The 16,063-nt window shown below is 42.1% G+C and overlaps 1 protein-coding gene across 1 annotated transcript in view; it reads left to right on the forward strand.

Annotated features, from left to right (window-relative positions):
* PLXNC1 (plexin C1) overlaps nucleotides 1–16,063 on the forward strand; it is a gene marked incomplete in the record, with an annotated part of 120,265 nt that overhangs the window by 2,637 nt on the left and 101,565 nt on the right. The window contains 1 exon segment of the mRNA XM_030214674.1: nucleotides 14,446–14,583. Coding sequence (XP_030070534.1) covers nucleotides 14,446–14,583 — 138 coding nt within the window.

Raw genomic sequence — 16,063 nt, forward strand, 5'->3', positions numbered from 1 at the left:
AGTCACTATGCTTCAGCTAAAAGATGTATTCGCAAGCATGAAATGATAATAAATGGATGCTGATTCAAAAATGTAAATATTTATATATTTTTTCAGGTAGCATATCTGAGGCGATTTACAATCGCCGTTAAAAACCATAATGATACAGTACATATAAGCAAAATAAAACCTAGTCAAAAACCCCAACTAATAAAATGTTATTTCCAGCCAAGGAGTTGATATATCTACTTCACAGCCTTTGTTCCCAAGCTGTTAACTTAATATCAGTTGGGAATTGCCAAATTTTCACTTTCTTATGAAAGCACAGGTAATTGTGGTCCAGCTTAATATCTGGAGGCAGGCTGTATCTCACAGTAGAAGCTGCCACTGAAATGCTTGGAAACCTCCATTCATAGAAGCAGAGAAAAATGCAGGCCTTGCTAGTCTGTTCATTCAAGCCATCTACTCTCCTTACTCCCTGCTCTTCCTTACACCTTACATAAGTATATAAGTATTGCCATACTGGGACAGACCAAAGGTCCATCAAGCCCAGCATCCTGTTTCCAACAGTGGCCAATCCAGGTCACAAATACCTGGCAAGATCCCCAAAAAGTACAAAACATTTTATGCTGCTTATCCCAGAAATAAGCAGTGGATTTTCCCCAAGTCCATTTTAATAATAGTCTATGGATTCTTCCTTTAGGAAGCCGTCCAAACCTTTTTTAAACCCCGCTAAGCTAACTGCCTTTACCATATTCTCTTCAAGCTTGTGTCCTGATTCCGTCTTAAACCTCTGCCTGTTTGATATCAGTCAAATACCTATAAATGTAAAGTGACCCGTGTCATTGCCCCACAGTGCCTGAAAAGTTAAAATTAGGAATTATGAGGCCATGGGTACCCAATGCAGGGTCTGCAGTATGTGGCTTGTTGCCCCCTATCTGATCGCCCTAAAGTGACTCTTGCTGTTGTATTTTAATCCCTCTGGAGCCTTTGAGTCAATTTACCAAGTAAACCCAATAACAGGGCACTGCTAAAATGCAGTTGGGATTAATGAAGCAAAGTTGAATCAAAAGTTCAAAAAGTGCAAAGACATGACAAAATTGGAAAATGTACCAGACATGGGATGCAGTGATATGAATACAACTTGTTTGCTTACCATTATTTTACACATACAAAAAGCAATTTTATTAAAAATTGATCTCTTTTCTTTGCATGTTTTCACCGATTTTCTTGTCATGTCAACTTACCTTGACTTATTTCAAGTTTACAAATCTCTTTTCCACCCTACTGGGCTGCATGCAGGTCATGAGGTGTACAAACTTTAGAAGAACCCAAATGAATACAAATGAAAGATGAGACTTGCAAAATACCCCACTCCCCCCCCAAAACCTGTCCCCTTTTTTACTTTTGTACTTAATTTCTCAAGTCTTCCAAATTTATGTAGCATTGTTTAAGTAACTAGTGTGTGTGAGTTTAGGTACTTTTTACTGCAAGATTGTGCAAATACTGTCTAGGGTGACTACACACAACAGCAGTTTGCTGGCGGTTCATAAAGTCACCCTTCCCCCCTTGTGAAAGGAAATGGAGTGCATTGTTGGTTTAACCATGAATTGATAATGAATAAGACTGTTGGGCAGACTGAATGGATTGTTCGGGTCTTTATCTGCTGTCATCTACTATGTTACTATTATTACTATGTAGATTTTGGGCATACTTGGGACTAGATATGGAGGGCAGTGGAGGGGAAAGGGTTGAGAAGTCAAGTAATATATATTAGCTTCTGTAGTATCTTTCTGTCTGAAGGTCAATCAAGGTGATACACTTTCAAATCAAAATATAACAATATTAGTAGTGGAAGCATGCCCGTTTCCTCAACAATGAAATGGGCCCTAGGAAGGCTGTCATGTAAGCTTTTTTTTTTCTCTCTTCCCTGCCCTCCCCTCCATGTCCAGCAATTCTTCCCTCCCCTCCCCTCCATGTCCAGCAATTCTTCCCTCCCCTCCCCTCCATGTCCCGCAATTCTCCTGTTCCATGCCCTCCCATCCGTGTCCCGCGATTCACTCCTCTACTGTCCTCCATGTCCATCAATTCTCCTCTGCCCTCCCCTCCCCTTCCTCCCTCCCCTCGATATCCCGCGATTCTCTCCTCTACTGTCCTCCCATCCCATTCATTCTCCTCTGCCCTCCCCTCCCCTTCCCTTCCTCCCTCCCCTCACAATTCTCTCCTCCCCTCGGTTTGTACCTGAACGTTCTCTGGCTGGCTGGCGCTGGCTTCCCTTCCCTCTCACTGTTCCGCCCTCTGACGTCATTACGTTTTGACGCGAGGGTGGGGCAATGAGTGGTTATGGATGTTACGAACCCAGGCATCCAGACGTAGAACGTTAGAGGTGCAAATTATTATATAGGATAAAAGAAATTATCAAAACTCAATCTCAAAATAAACATATCTACTCTTGCTATCAATATCAAGCTCAAGTTGGGAGAATAGGGCTTTAGATTTTTCTTAAAGACCAAGGTATCTGTCTCCTGACTCAGCAAAATAGACAATCCATTCTAGATGCAGGGGCTATAACTGAAAAAGCTTTGGATCTCCAGCGGGGGGGGGGGGGGGGGGCAGTTAAGTTGTGTTGCATATGGGAATTCATAGGCACTTCTGTCCAAAGTAGTTGAATCTCAACTATGAAGACTGGATGGGGCCATTCTGTTTTTTTATTTACCATCTGCCATCATTCACAGTGTTACCATGTTTTTTTTACCTCAGGGCCAAATTCTATATAACATAAATGCACTTAGGCACATTCTATAAACTTAGCCTAAAGTTAGGCGCAGTGTATAGAATATGCCTAGTGGCCATCCCTGCACCTAAAATACAGGCATATCATAAGTACATAAGTATTGCCATACTGGGAAAGACCAAAGGTCCATCAAGCCCAGCATCCTGTTTCCAACAGTGGCCAATCCAGATCACAAATACCTGGCAAGATCCCAAAAAAGTACGAAACATTTTATTCTGCTTATCCCAGAAATAATGGATTTTCCCCAAGTCCATTTAATAACAGTCTATGGACTTTTCCTTTAGGAAGCGGTCCAAACCTTTTTTAAACTCTGCTAAGCTAACCGCCTTTATCCATTTATACCCTGGTGTAAATACCCGCACCTAACTTAGGCGCAGATCAGGTGTATTCTATAACACTGCGCATCAATTTTAGGAATTCCCACAACCTGCCCATGTTCCTCTCCTGGTCATGCCCCCTTTTGAGATCCACATGGTAGAAATCCATCTGCCAATCCATGAGCCACTTCTAGAGCTCTCCCTACCCTCACACCTCCCTAAGGTTTAAGCAAGCATTGTTTTGCTATATATATATATACTGTATATGCCATTTTGGAAAAACAGCAGTGGGGCGGGAGTGACTGTTTATTGCACCTGTCCCATTTAAACCTATAGAAAAGACAACAGAGGAGTTAGGGGTGTGTGTGTGGGGGGGGGGGGGGGGGGGGGAGGGGTGGTTTGGAGCCTCAGAATGGAGGCCACTGAAAATTTTATTTTATTCATTTTCATATTTATATCCTGCTTTAACCCAAAGTGGATAACAATCAGAACATACATAAAATCTTTAAAAACAACATAGCAAATCATAAACCAAACAACATTAAGTTCTCACTCATATCACAGTCACATAAACAATATAACATATTTCATTTCTCCAGAAAAGCCTTTAAAAAGCAATGAGTCATCAGAGGCACTGAAAATGTGCCTCAAATGCTTTTACTTTTCGAAGGGGTTCTGGTTCCTGTTAAATTACTGTAACTAGGAGATTGGGGAAATAATGCGGACACCAGCAGTCTCTTTCTTCTGCTTTTGATATGTCCCAGACTGACAGTTGAGGTTTATCTGAGTGAAGAAGAGGAAAGGGGGAATCTGCAGCCGCTGGGTCATTCTCATAGTTCCTTATTAAGAAACCAAGTGATGGAAGGTTTGTTTCAGGTTTGTTTTCTGAAATGGACCACATCAGAGAACCCCACACTGGCTGTCCTTCACCTTCTCCAGGAAGAGGGTCTAGTAAAGCTTAGAATAATGGGCTGAGATGGATTCAGATCCTGTCTCTGCCACTGTCACTGTCATCCCTTGTGACTCATTGCCCTCAGCTGAGCTAAAATTAGAAAGATGGTCTAGAAATGCAAACATGTATTAATGATAATTAGTGAGGACTGCTTCTGTACTCAGAGCAGATATGAATTTGAACACAGAAAATGCTGCTGCTGTAAGTACGTGAAGCATCTTCTAGGAAATTAATTCCCTCTGATTTAATAATGTGGACAGTTTAGAATCAGACCTAGAATTCTATTCAGCACACAAGGATATTAACAAGAGCTACAGGTGGGGAAATTAAGGGTCCATCTAAAACCTAAGCAAGAACCAGAGGACTTATCTCTTGCAGCACCTTCCAACTTTATTGCCTGGTTAATTACTTTTGAAGCAATTCCTTTCTAAACTGTCATTTTTAGAGGTTCAGTAAAAATGTGTTCACAGGCTTTCTGGATGATTAGTGAAAATTATTCTGGCTGCAATTGCAGCACTAAACCTGAAGAGTGATTAGTTTCCCTGTCAGATGTGATCGAGTGCATATTCTCTTCAGTGTTATTCAAAGTACTAGATCAAAGTACTTAAGTAAAAGTAAATGTATATTTTAATACTTAAAAATCACATTAAGAAAATTACTTAAGTGAAAGTAAAGAAAAAGTTATTGCCTAATAGAATCATTTTTGAGTAAAAATAAAAGTACCATAACTACAATGGATGCAGGCTATTGTTAACGTTTTTATCCCAGCAATTTTATTGCTCTGCAACACAGTCCACTTTGCTTTTAGTAAAACTACATTTTGGGAAATGACTGTCACTCATGCAAGTGTGCTTATGAGTCATTATTAAAGCCAACACAGCTAAAAGGTGTTCAGCAACTGCACTGGCAGGAAGTAGAGTGTTTACATAAGTACATAAGTATTGCCATACTGGGAAAGACCAAAGGTCCATCGAGCCCAGCATTCTGTTTCCAACAGTGGCCAATCCAGATCACAAATACCTGGCAGAAACCCAAATAGTAGCAACGTTCCATGTAGAACCCCAAAGAGTAGCAAGATTCTAGAATTCTAAAGAATAACAAGGTTCCATGCAGAATTTCAAAGTGTAGCAACATTCCATTCAGAATCCCAAGTACATAAGTGTTGCCATACTGGGAAAGACCAAAGGTCCATTGAGCCCAGCATCCTGTTTCCAACAGTGGCCAATCCAGATCACAAATACCTGGCAGAAACCCAAATAGTAGCAACGTTCCATGTAGAACCCCAAAGAGTAGCAAGATTCTAGAATTCTAAAGAATAACAAGGTTCCATGCAGAATTTCAAAGTGTAGCAACATTCCATTCAGAATCCCAAGTACATAAGTGTTGCCATACTGGGAAAGACCAAAGGTCCATCAAGCCCAGCATCCTGTTTCCAACAGTGGCCAATCCAGGTCACAAATACCTGACAGAAACCCAAGTAGTAGCAACGTTCCATTTAGAACCCCAAAGAGTAGCAAGATTCTAGAATTCTAAAGAATAACAAGGTTCCATGCAGAATTTCAAAGTGTAGCAACATTCCATAAAGAACCCCTCAACTATGTATTTCTCCTATCCGGAACTGGTAATCACCACTTACGGAACTATGTAAGCCACATTGAGCCTGCAAATAGGTGGGAAAATGTGGGATACAAATGGTATAAATAAATAAATAAATACTGCTTATCCCAGAAATAGTGGATTTTCCCCAAGTCCATTTAATAACAGTCTATGGACTTTTCCTTTAGGAAGCCGTCCAAACCTCTTTTAAACTCCGCTAAGTTAACCGCCATTACCACATTCTCTGACAACGAATTCCAGAGTTTAATTACACGTTGAGTGAAGAAAAATTTCTCCAATTCGTTTTAAATTTACTACATTGTAGCTTCATCGCATGCCCCCTAGTCCTAGTATTTTTGGAAAGCGTGAACAGACGCTTCACATCTACCCATTCAACTCCACTCATTATTTTATAGTTTGATAAAAAGTTCCTTCATATCTGACCAGGCAATATTACGGATGTCTTCTGACTGGGTCTGCAGGTACAGATCAAGGGAAGTGATGCTGAAGGAAAGGATAGTGAATTTCCTGGAAACCAATAGGTTACAAGATCCGAGAAAACATGGTTTTACCAAAGGTAAATCGTGCCAAATGAATCTGATTGAATTTTTTGACTGGGTGACCAGAGAATTGGATCGAGGATGTGCACCGGATGTAATCTACTTAGATTTCAGCAAAGCCTTTGATACAGTTCCTCATAGGAGGCTCTTGAATAAATTTAACAGGCTGAAGTTATTACCCAAAAGTGGTGAACTGGATTAGGAACTGGTTGACTGATAGATGCCAGAGGGTGGTGGTTAATGGAATTCACTTGGAGAAAGGAAAGATGAGTCGTGGAGGGCCTCAAGGATCGGTGCTGGGGCCAATTCTGTTCAATATATTTGCGAGCGACATTGCCAAAGGTTTTGAAGGTAAGGTCTGTCTTTTTGTGGACAATACCAAGATTTATAACAGAGTGGACACTCCAGAGGGAGTGGAAAACATGAAAAAAGATCTGCAGAAGTTAGAAGAATGGTCTATTGTTTGGCAATTAAAATTCAATGCAAAGAAGTGCAAAGTGATTCACTTAGGGAGTAGAAATCAAAGAGAGACATATGTGTTAGGTGGTGAGAGGTTGATATGCACAGACAGGGAGAGGGATCTTGGGGTGATGGTATCTGAGGATCTGAAGGCGACAAAACAGTGTGACAAGGCAGAGGCCTTACTATGTTACTATCCAGCTTATAACTGAAAAAGAAAAACGCCTATATTGCGACCCAAATCGGGAGATAGACGTTTATCTCACAAAAATGAATAAAGCGGTATAATCGAAAGCCGAATTTGGACATTTTCAACTGCACTCCGTCGCGGATGCGGACAAAGTTGATGGGGGCGTGTCGAAGACGTGGTGAAGGCGGAACTGGAGCGTGGTTATTGGGCGATCAGAGATGGGCGCCTTTCGCTGATAATGAAAGAAAAATATGCGTTTTTAGCGAGAATTTAGGGCACTTTACTGGACCCTGTTTTTCCACGAATAAGGCCCCAAAAAGTGCCCTAAATGACCAGATGACCACTGGAGGGAATCGGGGATGACTTCCCCTGACTCCCCCAGTGGTCACAAACCCCCTCCCACCACAAAATATGCCGTTTCACAACTTTTTATTTTCACCCTCAAATGTCATACCCACCTCCCTGGCAGCAGTATGCAGGTCACTGGAGCAGTTATTAGGGGGTGCAGTGGACTTCAGGCAGGTGGACCCAGGCCCATCCCCCCACCTGTTACACTTGTGCTGGTAAATGGGAGCCCTCCAAACCGCCCCCCCAAACCCACTGTACCCACATATAGATGCCCCCCTTCACCCCTTAGGGCTATAGTAATGGTGTAGACTTGTGGGCGGTGGGTTTTGAGGGGGATTTGGGGGGCTCAACACACAAGGGAAGGGTGCTATGCACCTGGGAGCTCTTTTACCTTTTTTTTTGTTTTTGTAAAAGTGCCCCCTAGGGTGCCCGGTTGGTGTCCTGGCATGTGAGGGGGACCAGTGAACTACGACTCCTGGCCCCTCCCACGAACAAATGCCTTGGATTTATTCGTTTTTGAGCTGGGCGCTTTCATTTTCTATTATCACTGAAAAACAAAAACGCCCAGCTCACAAATTGTCGAATAAAACATGGACGTCTATTTTTTGCGAAAATACGGTTCGGTCCGCCCCTTCACGGACCCGTTCTCGGAGATAAACGCCCATGGAGATAGACGTTTTTGTTCAATTATGCCCCTCCACGAATCTGAAACATTTGATTTCCTTATAGTAAAGAATGATTTATCTTCATCATTGTCGTTATCTGTTTTAAAAGTAGTGCTCTCTAATTCATTACTTGCATCTTCATCTTCGTTATCATCATCATGCTGTCCAATTACAGAGAAGGTTTCCACACAGTTGGAATTGTTTTCTTTTGTGGTTCTACCAATTTTTTCTCTAGTAGCAAACTCTCAATATCTTTGAGAACTGATGCAAGAATGTAAAATGTGTGGGAACCCTTCACTTTTAAGGCCAGCCAAGCAGACTTCCTCTCTTAAGACTCTATTGATCCAGTGGACCGTCACCTCAATGTAAACTTTTCTATGGGATGACCAGCATTCTGTTGTGGTAGAGACATATGTCCGTTCATCAAGAACTGCAACCAGCTTCAGCTTCATCTCCATTTCAAAGTGACCCAAGTTATCTCTGTTCTGTTTAACAAACACAGCAACTCCACTGTTCTCACCGAACAGCAAAATGTAAGATGTGATGATCCACAATGTGCTTGGCAAGGAATGCAATCGCAAAACCCTCTTCCAGTTTTTGCTGTTTCATTTGGTTTACCGAGGAATTGTCATTTATGTCTCGCTTCTGCTTCTGTTTTTACTTTTTATTTTTAACTGCAGGCAACGGACGTGGCTGAGAAAAAGTAGTAAAAATTGGTAAAATTATTACTTTGGTAAAAGTAAAAGTAACAAATGTTTCCTTCACTTCTTTACATATAAAAGGGACAAAATCTTTACTTAAGTACAGTAACAGCTGCTTTTTTTTTCTCTCGTCGCGCATGCTCGGTTTCAAAACCGAGCATGCGCCTGAGGGGGAAAAGCAGCCGCTCGGCACGGCGGTAGAAGCGAGCGAAGAGCGGTGCTGGAGGGGGGCCCGGCGCCGGAGTTTTCTCTCTCCTACGCCTGTCATGGCCTGATCACTCAGGGCCCATCAGCAGCAGGAGAAAGAGAGAGAGAGACCCTGGCGCTGGGCCCGAGGAATTCCCCCCCCCCCCCCCGCCCCTCCTCTCGACGGTCCTGGCAGAAGGCAATGGTAAACATCCACAGTAACTTACCAGAACAATCATAGTCAAACAGTGAGCTGTGATCACCAAGTCTGTGAAAAAAAGCTAAAGCCCAAACCTCCACCAATGATGTTGAAATCAGTTTTCAACTGCAAAGGCTCTTCTACTGTTCTTATCATATTGTGAACATGGCATCATTTCTATGTATATCCCGGATTAAGCAACGCAGTTATGGTGTGGTAAGTAGTGTGGAGTCAGCAGCACAAGTTTTGCAATTTAACAGCTAATGCAAAGGCAGGAAGGAAGAGAAAACGCTGAAAAGCTTGGAAGATATCAAAATAAGAGATGTATGCCAAATGAGTGAGCCCCACTTCATAATATTAATTTTGCAATCAGATTGATACAGTGCTAAGAAAAAAATTTGTGATCCCCACGTCAATTAGTACAAATTACAAGTTCTTACCACATTACCACTATTTAATTGAAATAATATAAAATATCTAAGCAGTTATAAATCCAACAAAAACAAGATAAACACAACATAAGTACATAAGTAATGCCATACTGGGAAAAGACCAAAGGCCCATCGAGCCCAGCATCCTGTCCCCGACAGTGGCCAATCCAGGTCAAGGGCACCTGGCAGCTTCCCAAACGTACAAACATTCTATACATGTTATTCCCGAAATTGTGGATTTTTCCAAGTCCATTTAGTAGCGGTCTATGGACTTGTCCTTTAGGAAACCGTCCAAACCCTTTTTAAACTCTGCCAAGCTAACCGCCTTCACCACATTATCTGGCAACGAATTCCAGAGTTTAATTATGCGTTGGGTGAAGAAAAATTTCTCCGATTTGTTTTAAATTTACTACACTGTAGTTTCATCGCATGCCCCCTAGTCCTAGTATTTTTGGAAAGCGTGAGCAGACGCTTCACATCCACCTGTTCCACTCCACTCATTATTTTATATACCTCTATCATGTCTCCCCTCAGAAATGAAACAAAGGAGTAAACCTACAAATCATAAAAGTGACAGAAAATAGAATAAAATTAAATTAACCACATGAGATTACAAAAATACAGAAGCAGTTCTACAGTTGCTCATCTACTGGGAAAGCTGGCCTAGTTCGGAGATTAAGAGATCTTCTCCACCCTGACAATTTCAGAGACATTGCACAAAGTTCAGTCATGCCTTATTTTGATTATTATAGGAATCTTTTACTTAGGCAGGCTGGCGTTTTAGCGCATGCTAAAAATAGACGCGCGCTAAATGCTAAAGATGCCCATAGGAATACATTTAAACACTATGCGCCAAATATCATTACTATCGAAGGGAGCTCACAGTCAAAAATTTCAATTTATGCTCTGCTTCATCAAATTCGATTAGATATTCATAAGGACAATTGAGTCAAGGAATTATAGTAGGATCTATCAGATCAACGCACATTCCCTTATTTTGGCTAGAATGAGCCGAGCATATTTCTTTCAAGGGTAATCAATCCTAAACTGTTACAGTTTTTAATTATTATATATTTTTAGTGTTTTTCTAACATTTTTAAACATTTAACTTTCAGTTTTTCAAGTTTTGTATACTTGTATACTATATCCATATAGCAATTTCAAAATAGTACTTAGCTTTCCATAAGTTCTCAATATTGGAGACAAGAGATTCGTTTGGCACGATTTCCCTTTGGTAAAACCATGTTGTCTCGGATCTTGTCTCTACATTTGTATCTCACATTTTCCCACCTATTTGTAGGTTCAATGTGGCTTACATAGTACCGGAGAGGCCTTTGCAGGCTCCGGTGTGAACAAATACAGGGTGATGTTGTGGTAAGATCAAGTTCATGTGGCACAGCCACATTAGGGAATCGGAGAACGGAAGAGTTGTGTTATGTCCATTACGTGCTTTAGTTTGGTTGCATTGCAGTGATTAGGCATTTAAGTTGGATCGGTAGGATAGGCCTCAGAGGCGTTCCTAGGGGGGGCGGACCGCCCCGGGTGCACGCCGCTGGGGAGGGGGGTGCCGCGCGCACCTGTCCGTTCGTTCCACGCTCCCTCTGCCCCGGAACAGGTTACGTCCTGTTCCAAGGCAGAGGAAGCATGGAACGAACGACGGACAGGCGCGCGTGGCACCCTCCCCCCCAGCGGCGTGCACCCGGGCGGGGGTTCTTTCGCGGGGGGGGGGGGGGGGGGGTCGCGCTGCATCCGGGGGGGGCGCTGCACCCGGGGAGCAGGGCACATTGGCGATCTGGCCCAGGTGTCAGCCCCCATAGGAATGCCACTGGAATGCCTTTTTAAACAGGTTGGTTTTTAGTGATTTCCGGAAGTTTAGGTGGTCGTACGTAGTTTTCAAGGCTTTTGGTAATGCGTTCCACAGTTGTGTGCTTATGTAGGAAAAAATGTGCACTTATTAGATATTCCACCACTAATATTCTTACATCGTATTATATCTCTGTTATTTCAATTTCAGTGCTCTTAAATGTGTATATTTATGGTAGTCCAATTATTAGGTTTCAATATGCTGTTTTCAAGTTTTCCTCTTTCATTGTATTTATGTTTGTGCTTGGTCATTTTACTATTGTTACGCAGAGAAGGGCGACAAAAATGATAAAGAGGATGGGTCAGCTTCCCTATGAAGAAAGGCTAAATCGGCTAGGGCTCTTCAGCTTGGAGAAAAGGCGGCTGAGGGGAGATATGATACAGGTCTATAAAATAATGAGTGGAGTTGAACTTGCAGATGTGAAGCGTCTGTTTACGCTTTCCAAAAATACTAGGACTAGGGGGCATGCGATGAAGCTACAATGTAGTAAATTTAAAATGAATCGGAGAAAATTTTTCTTCACTCAACGTGTAATTAAACTCTGGAATTCGTTGCCAGAGAATGTGTTAAATGTGGTTAGCTTAGCGGTGTTTTAAAAAGGTTTGGACGGCTTCCTAAAGGAAAAGTCCATAGACCGTTATTAAAAGGACTTGGGGAAAATCCACTATTTCTGGGATAAGCAGTATAAAATGTTTTGTACATTTTTGGGATCTTGCCAGGTATTTGTGACCTGGATTGGCCACTGTTGGAAACAGGATGCTGGGCTCGATGGACCTTTGGTCTTTCCTAGTATTACTTATGTACTTATGTAGTTGGTTTAGAACTAGTAAATTGAAAAGAAAACTGAGGGTACAGTGGGAAGACACATGACGAGTCAAAACAAAAATCTTGGATTTGACGCCGAAAATGGTCACATGGTCAAACCTTTTTGCATTGGAAAGCAGTTTCACAGGTGTATTTTGAATTCGTTGCAAATATTGCTTTAGATTTAGGGTCCCTGTTTACTAAGCTGCGCTAAAAATTAGAGCACACTAACACTAGAGACACCTATAGGAATATATGGGTGTCTCTAGTATTAGCGCGCGCTAAAAACGAGCATGCGCTGAAAACGCTAGCACGTCTTAGTAAACAGGGCCTTTTCTCATCAGTAGCTTGAGGTGAGTTATATTCAGGTTCATACGGTGGTGGCCCTACCATTAGGCCACCTGAGGCGGGGGCCTCAGGAGGAACTCTTGTGATGTGGCATCGCCCCCGCCCTTCCCTCTCCAACCCCCTTCCCCGAAATTACCTTTTTCTTTTCTGTTCTTGTTTTTCAAAAGATGGCGGCGACAGAAACTCCCATAGGCTGCCCTCCCGCCGATCCTGCTCCCTTCTCTTTACTGCAGCCAGCCCGCCTCCGAGGAAACAGGAAATTACAACAGAGAGGTGGGCCACTCGCAGTAGAGAGAAGGAGCTGGAACCAGCGGCAGGGCATCCTACGGGCTCTTTGAAAATTGCTCCCTACAAGGCTGTGGATGAGGTGGACATAGAGCCAGGACTGACTCCGCCTCACCACTGAGACAAAAACTTAAATGCACCTGACGAAGTGGACTCCTCTCTCTTGAAAAACTGATAAATCAGCTTCTCTGTAAGGTGCACTCAGCCTCTTTGTTAACCTTAATGAGCAGCTTAAGGGCTCTTTAAAATAGCAGCTACATGAATAAGGGAATTGCGATTTCTGTCCTCAGAACCCAAAGCAGAGGTCCACAGGATATGGAAAATGAAAGGTCAGTAACTTGTGGCAGTGTGTATTTATGGTCCTGCAGCGTCAGGGCCGTAGTTCTGCCACATACTTCTGTGTTGATCTGATTTTCTGCCTCTTGCCTTACAAGAAAAGCAAAGAAAATGACTACCAGACGCTTCTTCTTTTTTTGCTAAAGCTGCAGTGATGACATCTATTGTCTAGTTTTAAGTTTTTTGAATTTCCTCAAACTAGGTGATAGTTTATATTTGTTGAGAAATGTCTTCCTAGCTTCAACATGTTTAAGAATATTAGGAAAAACGTACACGCCTAAAAAAAACCCTCAAGAGCTTGGTAGGAGACTTCAGGGTTGTCGAGCACTCTGCTGTACCATATCCCACCACCTCTTCCCACACATGTGAGAGGAGAGGGTAGAATGTCATAGGGCCATCTAGAGCATGATGGCTTGCAGACCATGCATTGAATCTTCTTACAAATACACTCTTCTGCTGGTTATCAATAGAAATCAAACAAAATAAAACATGGAAAAGAAAATAAGATGATACCTTTTTTATTGGACATAACTTAATACATTTCTTGATTAGCTTTCGAAGGTTGCCCTTCTTCGTCAGATCGGAAATAAGCAAAGTGCTAGCTGACAGTATGTATAAATGAAACACCCAAGCATTTCATTGACAGTCTAGCAGGGTGGGGGTGGGTAGGAGGTATGCATGGGGACATCAAAGCATCTCATTGATAGTCTAACAAGATGGGTGTGGGTAGGTGAGAGGAGGGTGATAAACAGAGAAATACAACTTTATGGTTTATAATGGGCTAGAAAACCCAGATCCTTGTTAAGTCCTGTCTGTTGGGTGTCAAAATATTCAATCATTCTGACTTCAAAGGCCTTACGTATTGATAACCTTTAAGAGTGGACTAACACGGCTACCACACCTCTCTACTCTTCTGCTGCAATCTCTCCAGGTCTAGCTGTTAAAGGAGGCGGTGGCAGCAGCTGGGTTGAGGAATGGCAGCATTGGTAACACTCAAGTGCCTATGTCGAAATCCAGGACCAGCTTTATTTATAAGCTTTCTTTGCTTATGATCAGCAGATTGAAATAAGATGCATTTATGACCTTGAACCTTCATGTGGAGGATAGGAAGAAGTAACGTGGTTAGTCTTCTACTTAGCTTGTAGTCTGGGTGCTGTGCCAAGAGTTGACCACATCCTGTCACTAATAAATGCATGCTCAGGACATCGCTCATGAAGTCTTTTCTTTCATTCTGTGCCTTTGGGGCAAGATCTTGATAAATAAAGCCCTCAGTCACATGCCCCTGGATGTTGCATACTTTAGAAGAGAACCATGGTAAAGATTGCTTACACTACGAGTAGGGGACTACCATTTAAAACAGCCTTACCAATCTTTCTTCATTTTGTACCCTACTTCCCCTTCCCCCCCTTATGGCATGTGTATATTTTTCAGGTTGAACCTGCAGTGCCGGTTAACCCAATCTCCAAGTCCCCAACATTGGTACACTACAACTTATCATCTGTGTATGGCATCGAACTCTATGGAAGAATCGTCTTGTTCTTGGGAACTGGGAATGGACAGCTGCTTAAGGTTAGCACCTTGTGAATGAGATGAATTTATTTTTAGGTTTCATATGGATAGAGTAACTACACTGTCTAAAGACTTAAGAGGTCATCATTCAGGAGAAGTTACCTGCTCAGCAGTAGAAGCCAACTGCATAACTTGCCTTGCTGTAAGTTTCCAAGGCTGCCAAATGCTTAACTTTTGGAATTATAAGTCACTATAGAGCCAAAGTTCTGCATTTTACACTGGGGTGGAATGTGGGATAGTCCAGGGGCGGGGCTAAATGTTCAGATGGAAAATGGAGAAATTAGGCCACGCTCTCTCAGATTTATGTGTCCAAGTGTGATCACAGAAACATTATGAATAGCTAACTTAGTCATTTAGAGTTCTGCCAATATTTTCAGCATTCCTTCTTGAATGCCTTCCATTGCAAATGAGCATAATTTTAAACAAAAAAATGTATCTATTTAAAGGGCAATTCTGCAACTCATTGATCATTGTTACATACCCCTTTGCATGGGTAAATGCAATGAAAAATAGCACTTATGCGTGTAAGCAGCACTATTTCCTCTAAGCTGATCAGAAGTCCTCCAAGTACACTGCTGCCAGTGGGGGGCAGTGCTTCAATATTGTACTTTCAACCACTATGGAAAGACCATTGGAAAAATCTTCTGTAAGTGGGGTTTTTCCCACACAACTTTTAGACATTAAACAGTGAGTAGAGCTTTGCTTACAGATTTTTCCAACGGTCTTTCGTACGACCACTTTCTCAATACCTTTTGCTGTTTTGACCTATTGGTACTTTGAAACCATTGGATGCTTTCCTTCAGATACAGCATCTAGACTTCTGAAGCAGGCCTTTGGCCAAATCACAGTAGAGTGTTTCATTGAATTCTTGAAGTTTTCTCTGTTTGTCCTTGGAGGGACATAGTCCATTTCCCACTGTCTTCTTATCCTTGCATCCTTCGTGGGATTTCAGTATTCTTCCAGTACGGTGGACAACTTAAGAAAGACCGTTGGAAAAATCTTCTGTAAGTGGGTTTTTCCCACACGGCTTTTAGCTTTTAAGCAGTGAGCAGAGCTTCGCTTGCAGATTTTTCCAACTGTCTTTCTTAAGACCGTTGATGTTGAAAACACCCTCAACTAATACATCATTGCCCTCAGTGCAAAGAAAGACCAGTCCTTGAAAATTGAAGAACTGAGTTCCAAAACCTGTTCTCTGGATAAATGCAAGTATCTATTTTCAAGGATTTATTTATTTTGGATTTTGCTCACACTTTTTTTTTTCAGTAGTAGCTCAAGGTGGATATTTTTCTGTCTCTGGAGGGGTCACAATTGAAGGGCCCTGTTTACTATGCCACACTAGTGTCTTTTAGCGTGTGCTAACCATATAGATGCCCATAATATTTCCATAGGCATCTACAAGGTTAACATGACTTAGTAAACAGGGCCCTTAGATTATTTGTACCTGAGGCAATGGAGGGTTAAGTGACTTGCCCAAGATCAC

This window comes from Microcaecilia unicolor, chromosome 9 (genome assembly GCF_901765095.1).
Source record: "Microcaecilia unicolor chromosome 9, aMicUni1.1, whole genome shotgun sequence".
Classification (NCBI taxonomy): domain Eukaryota; kingdom Metazoa; phylum Chordata; class Amphibia; order Gymnophiona; family Siphonopidae; genus Microcaecilia; species Microcaecilia unicolor.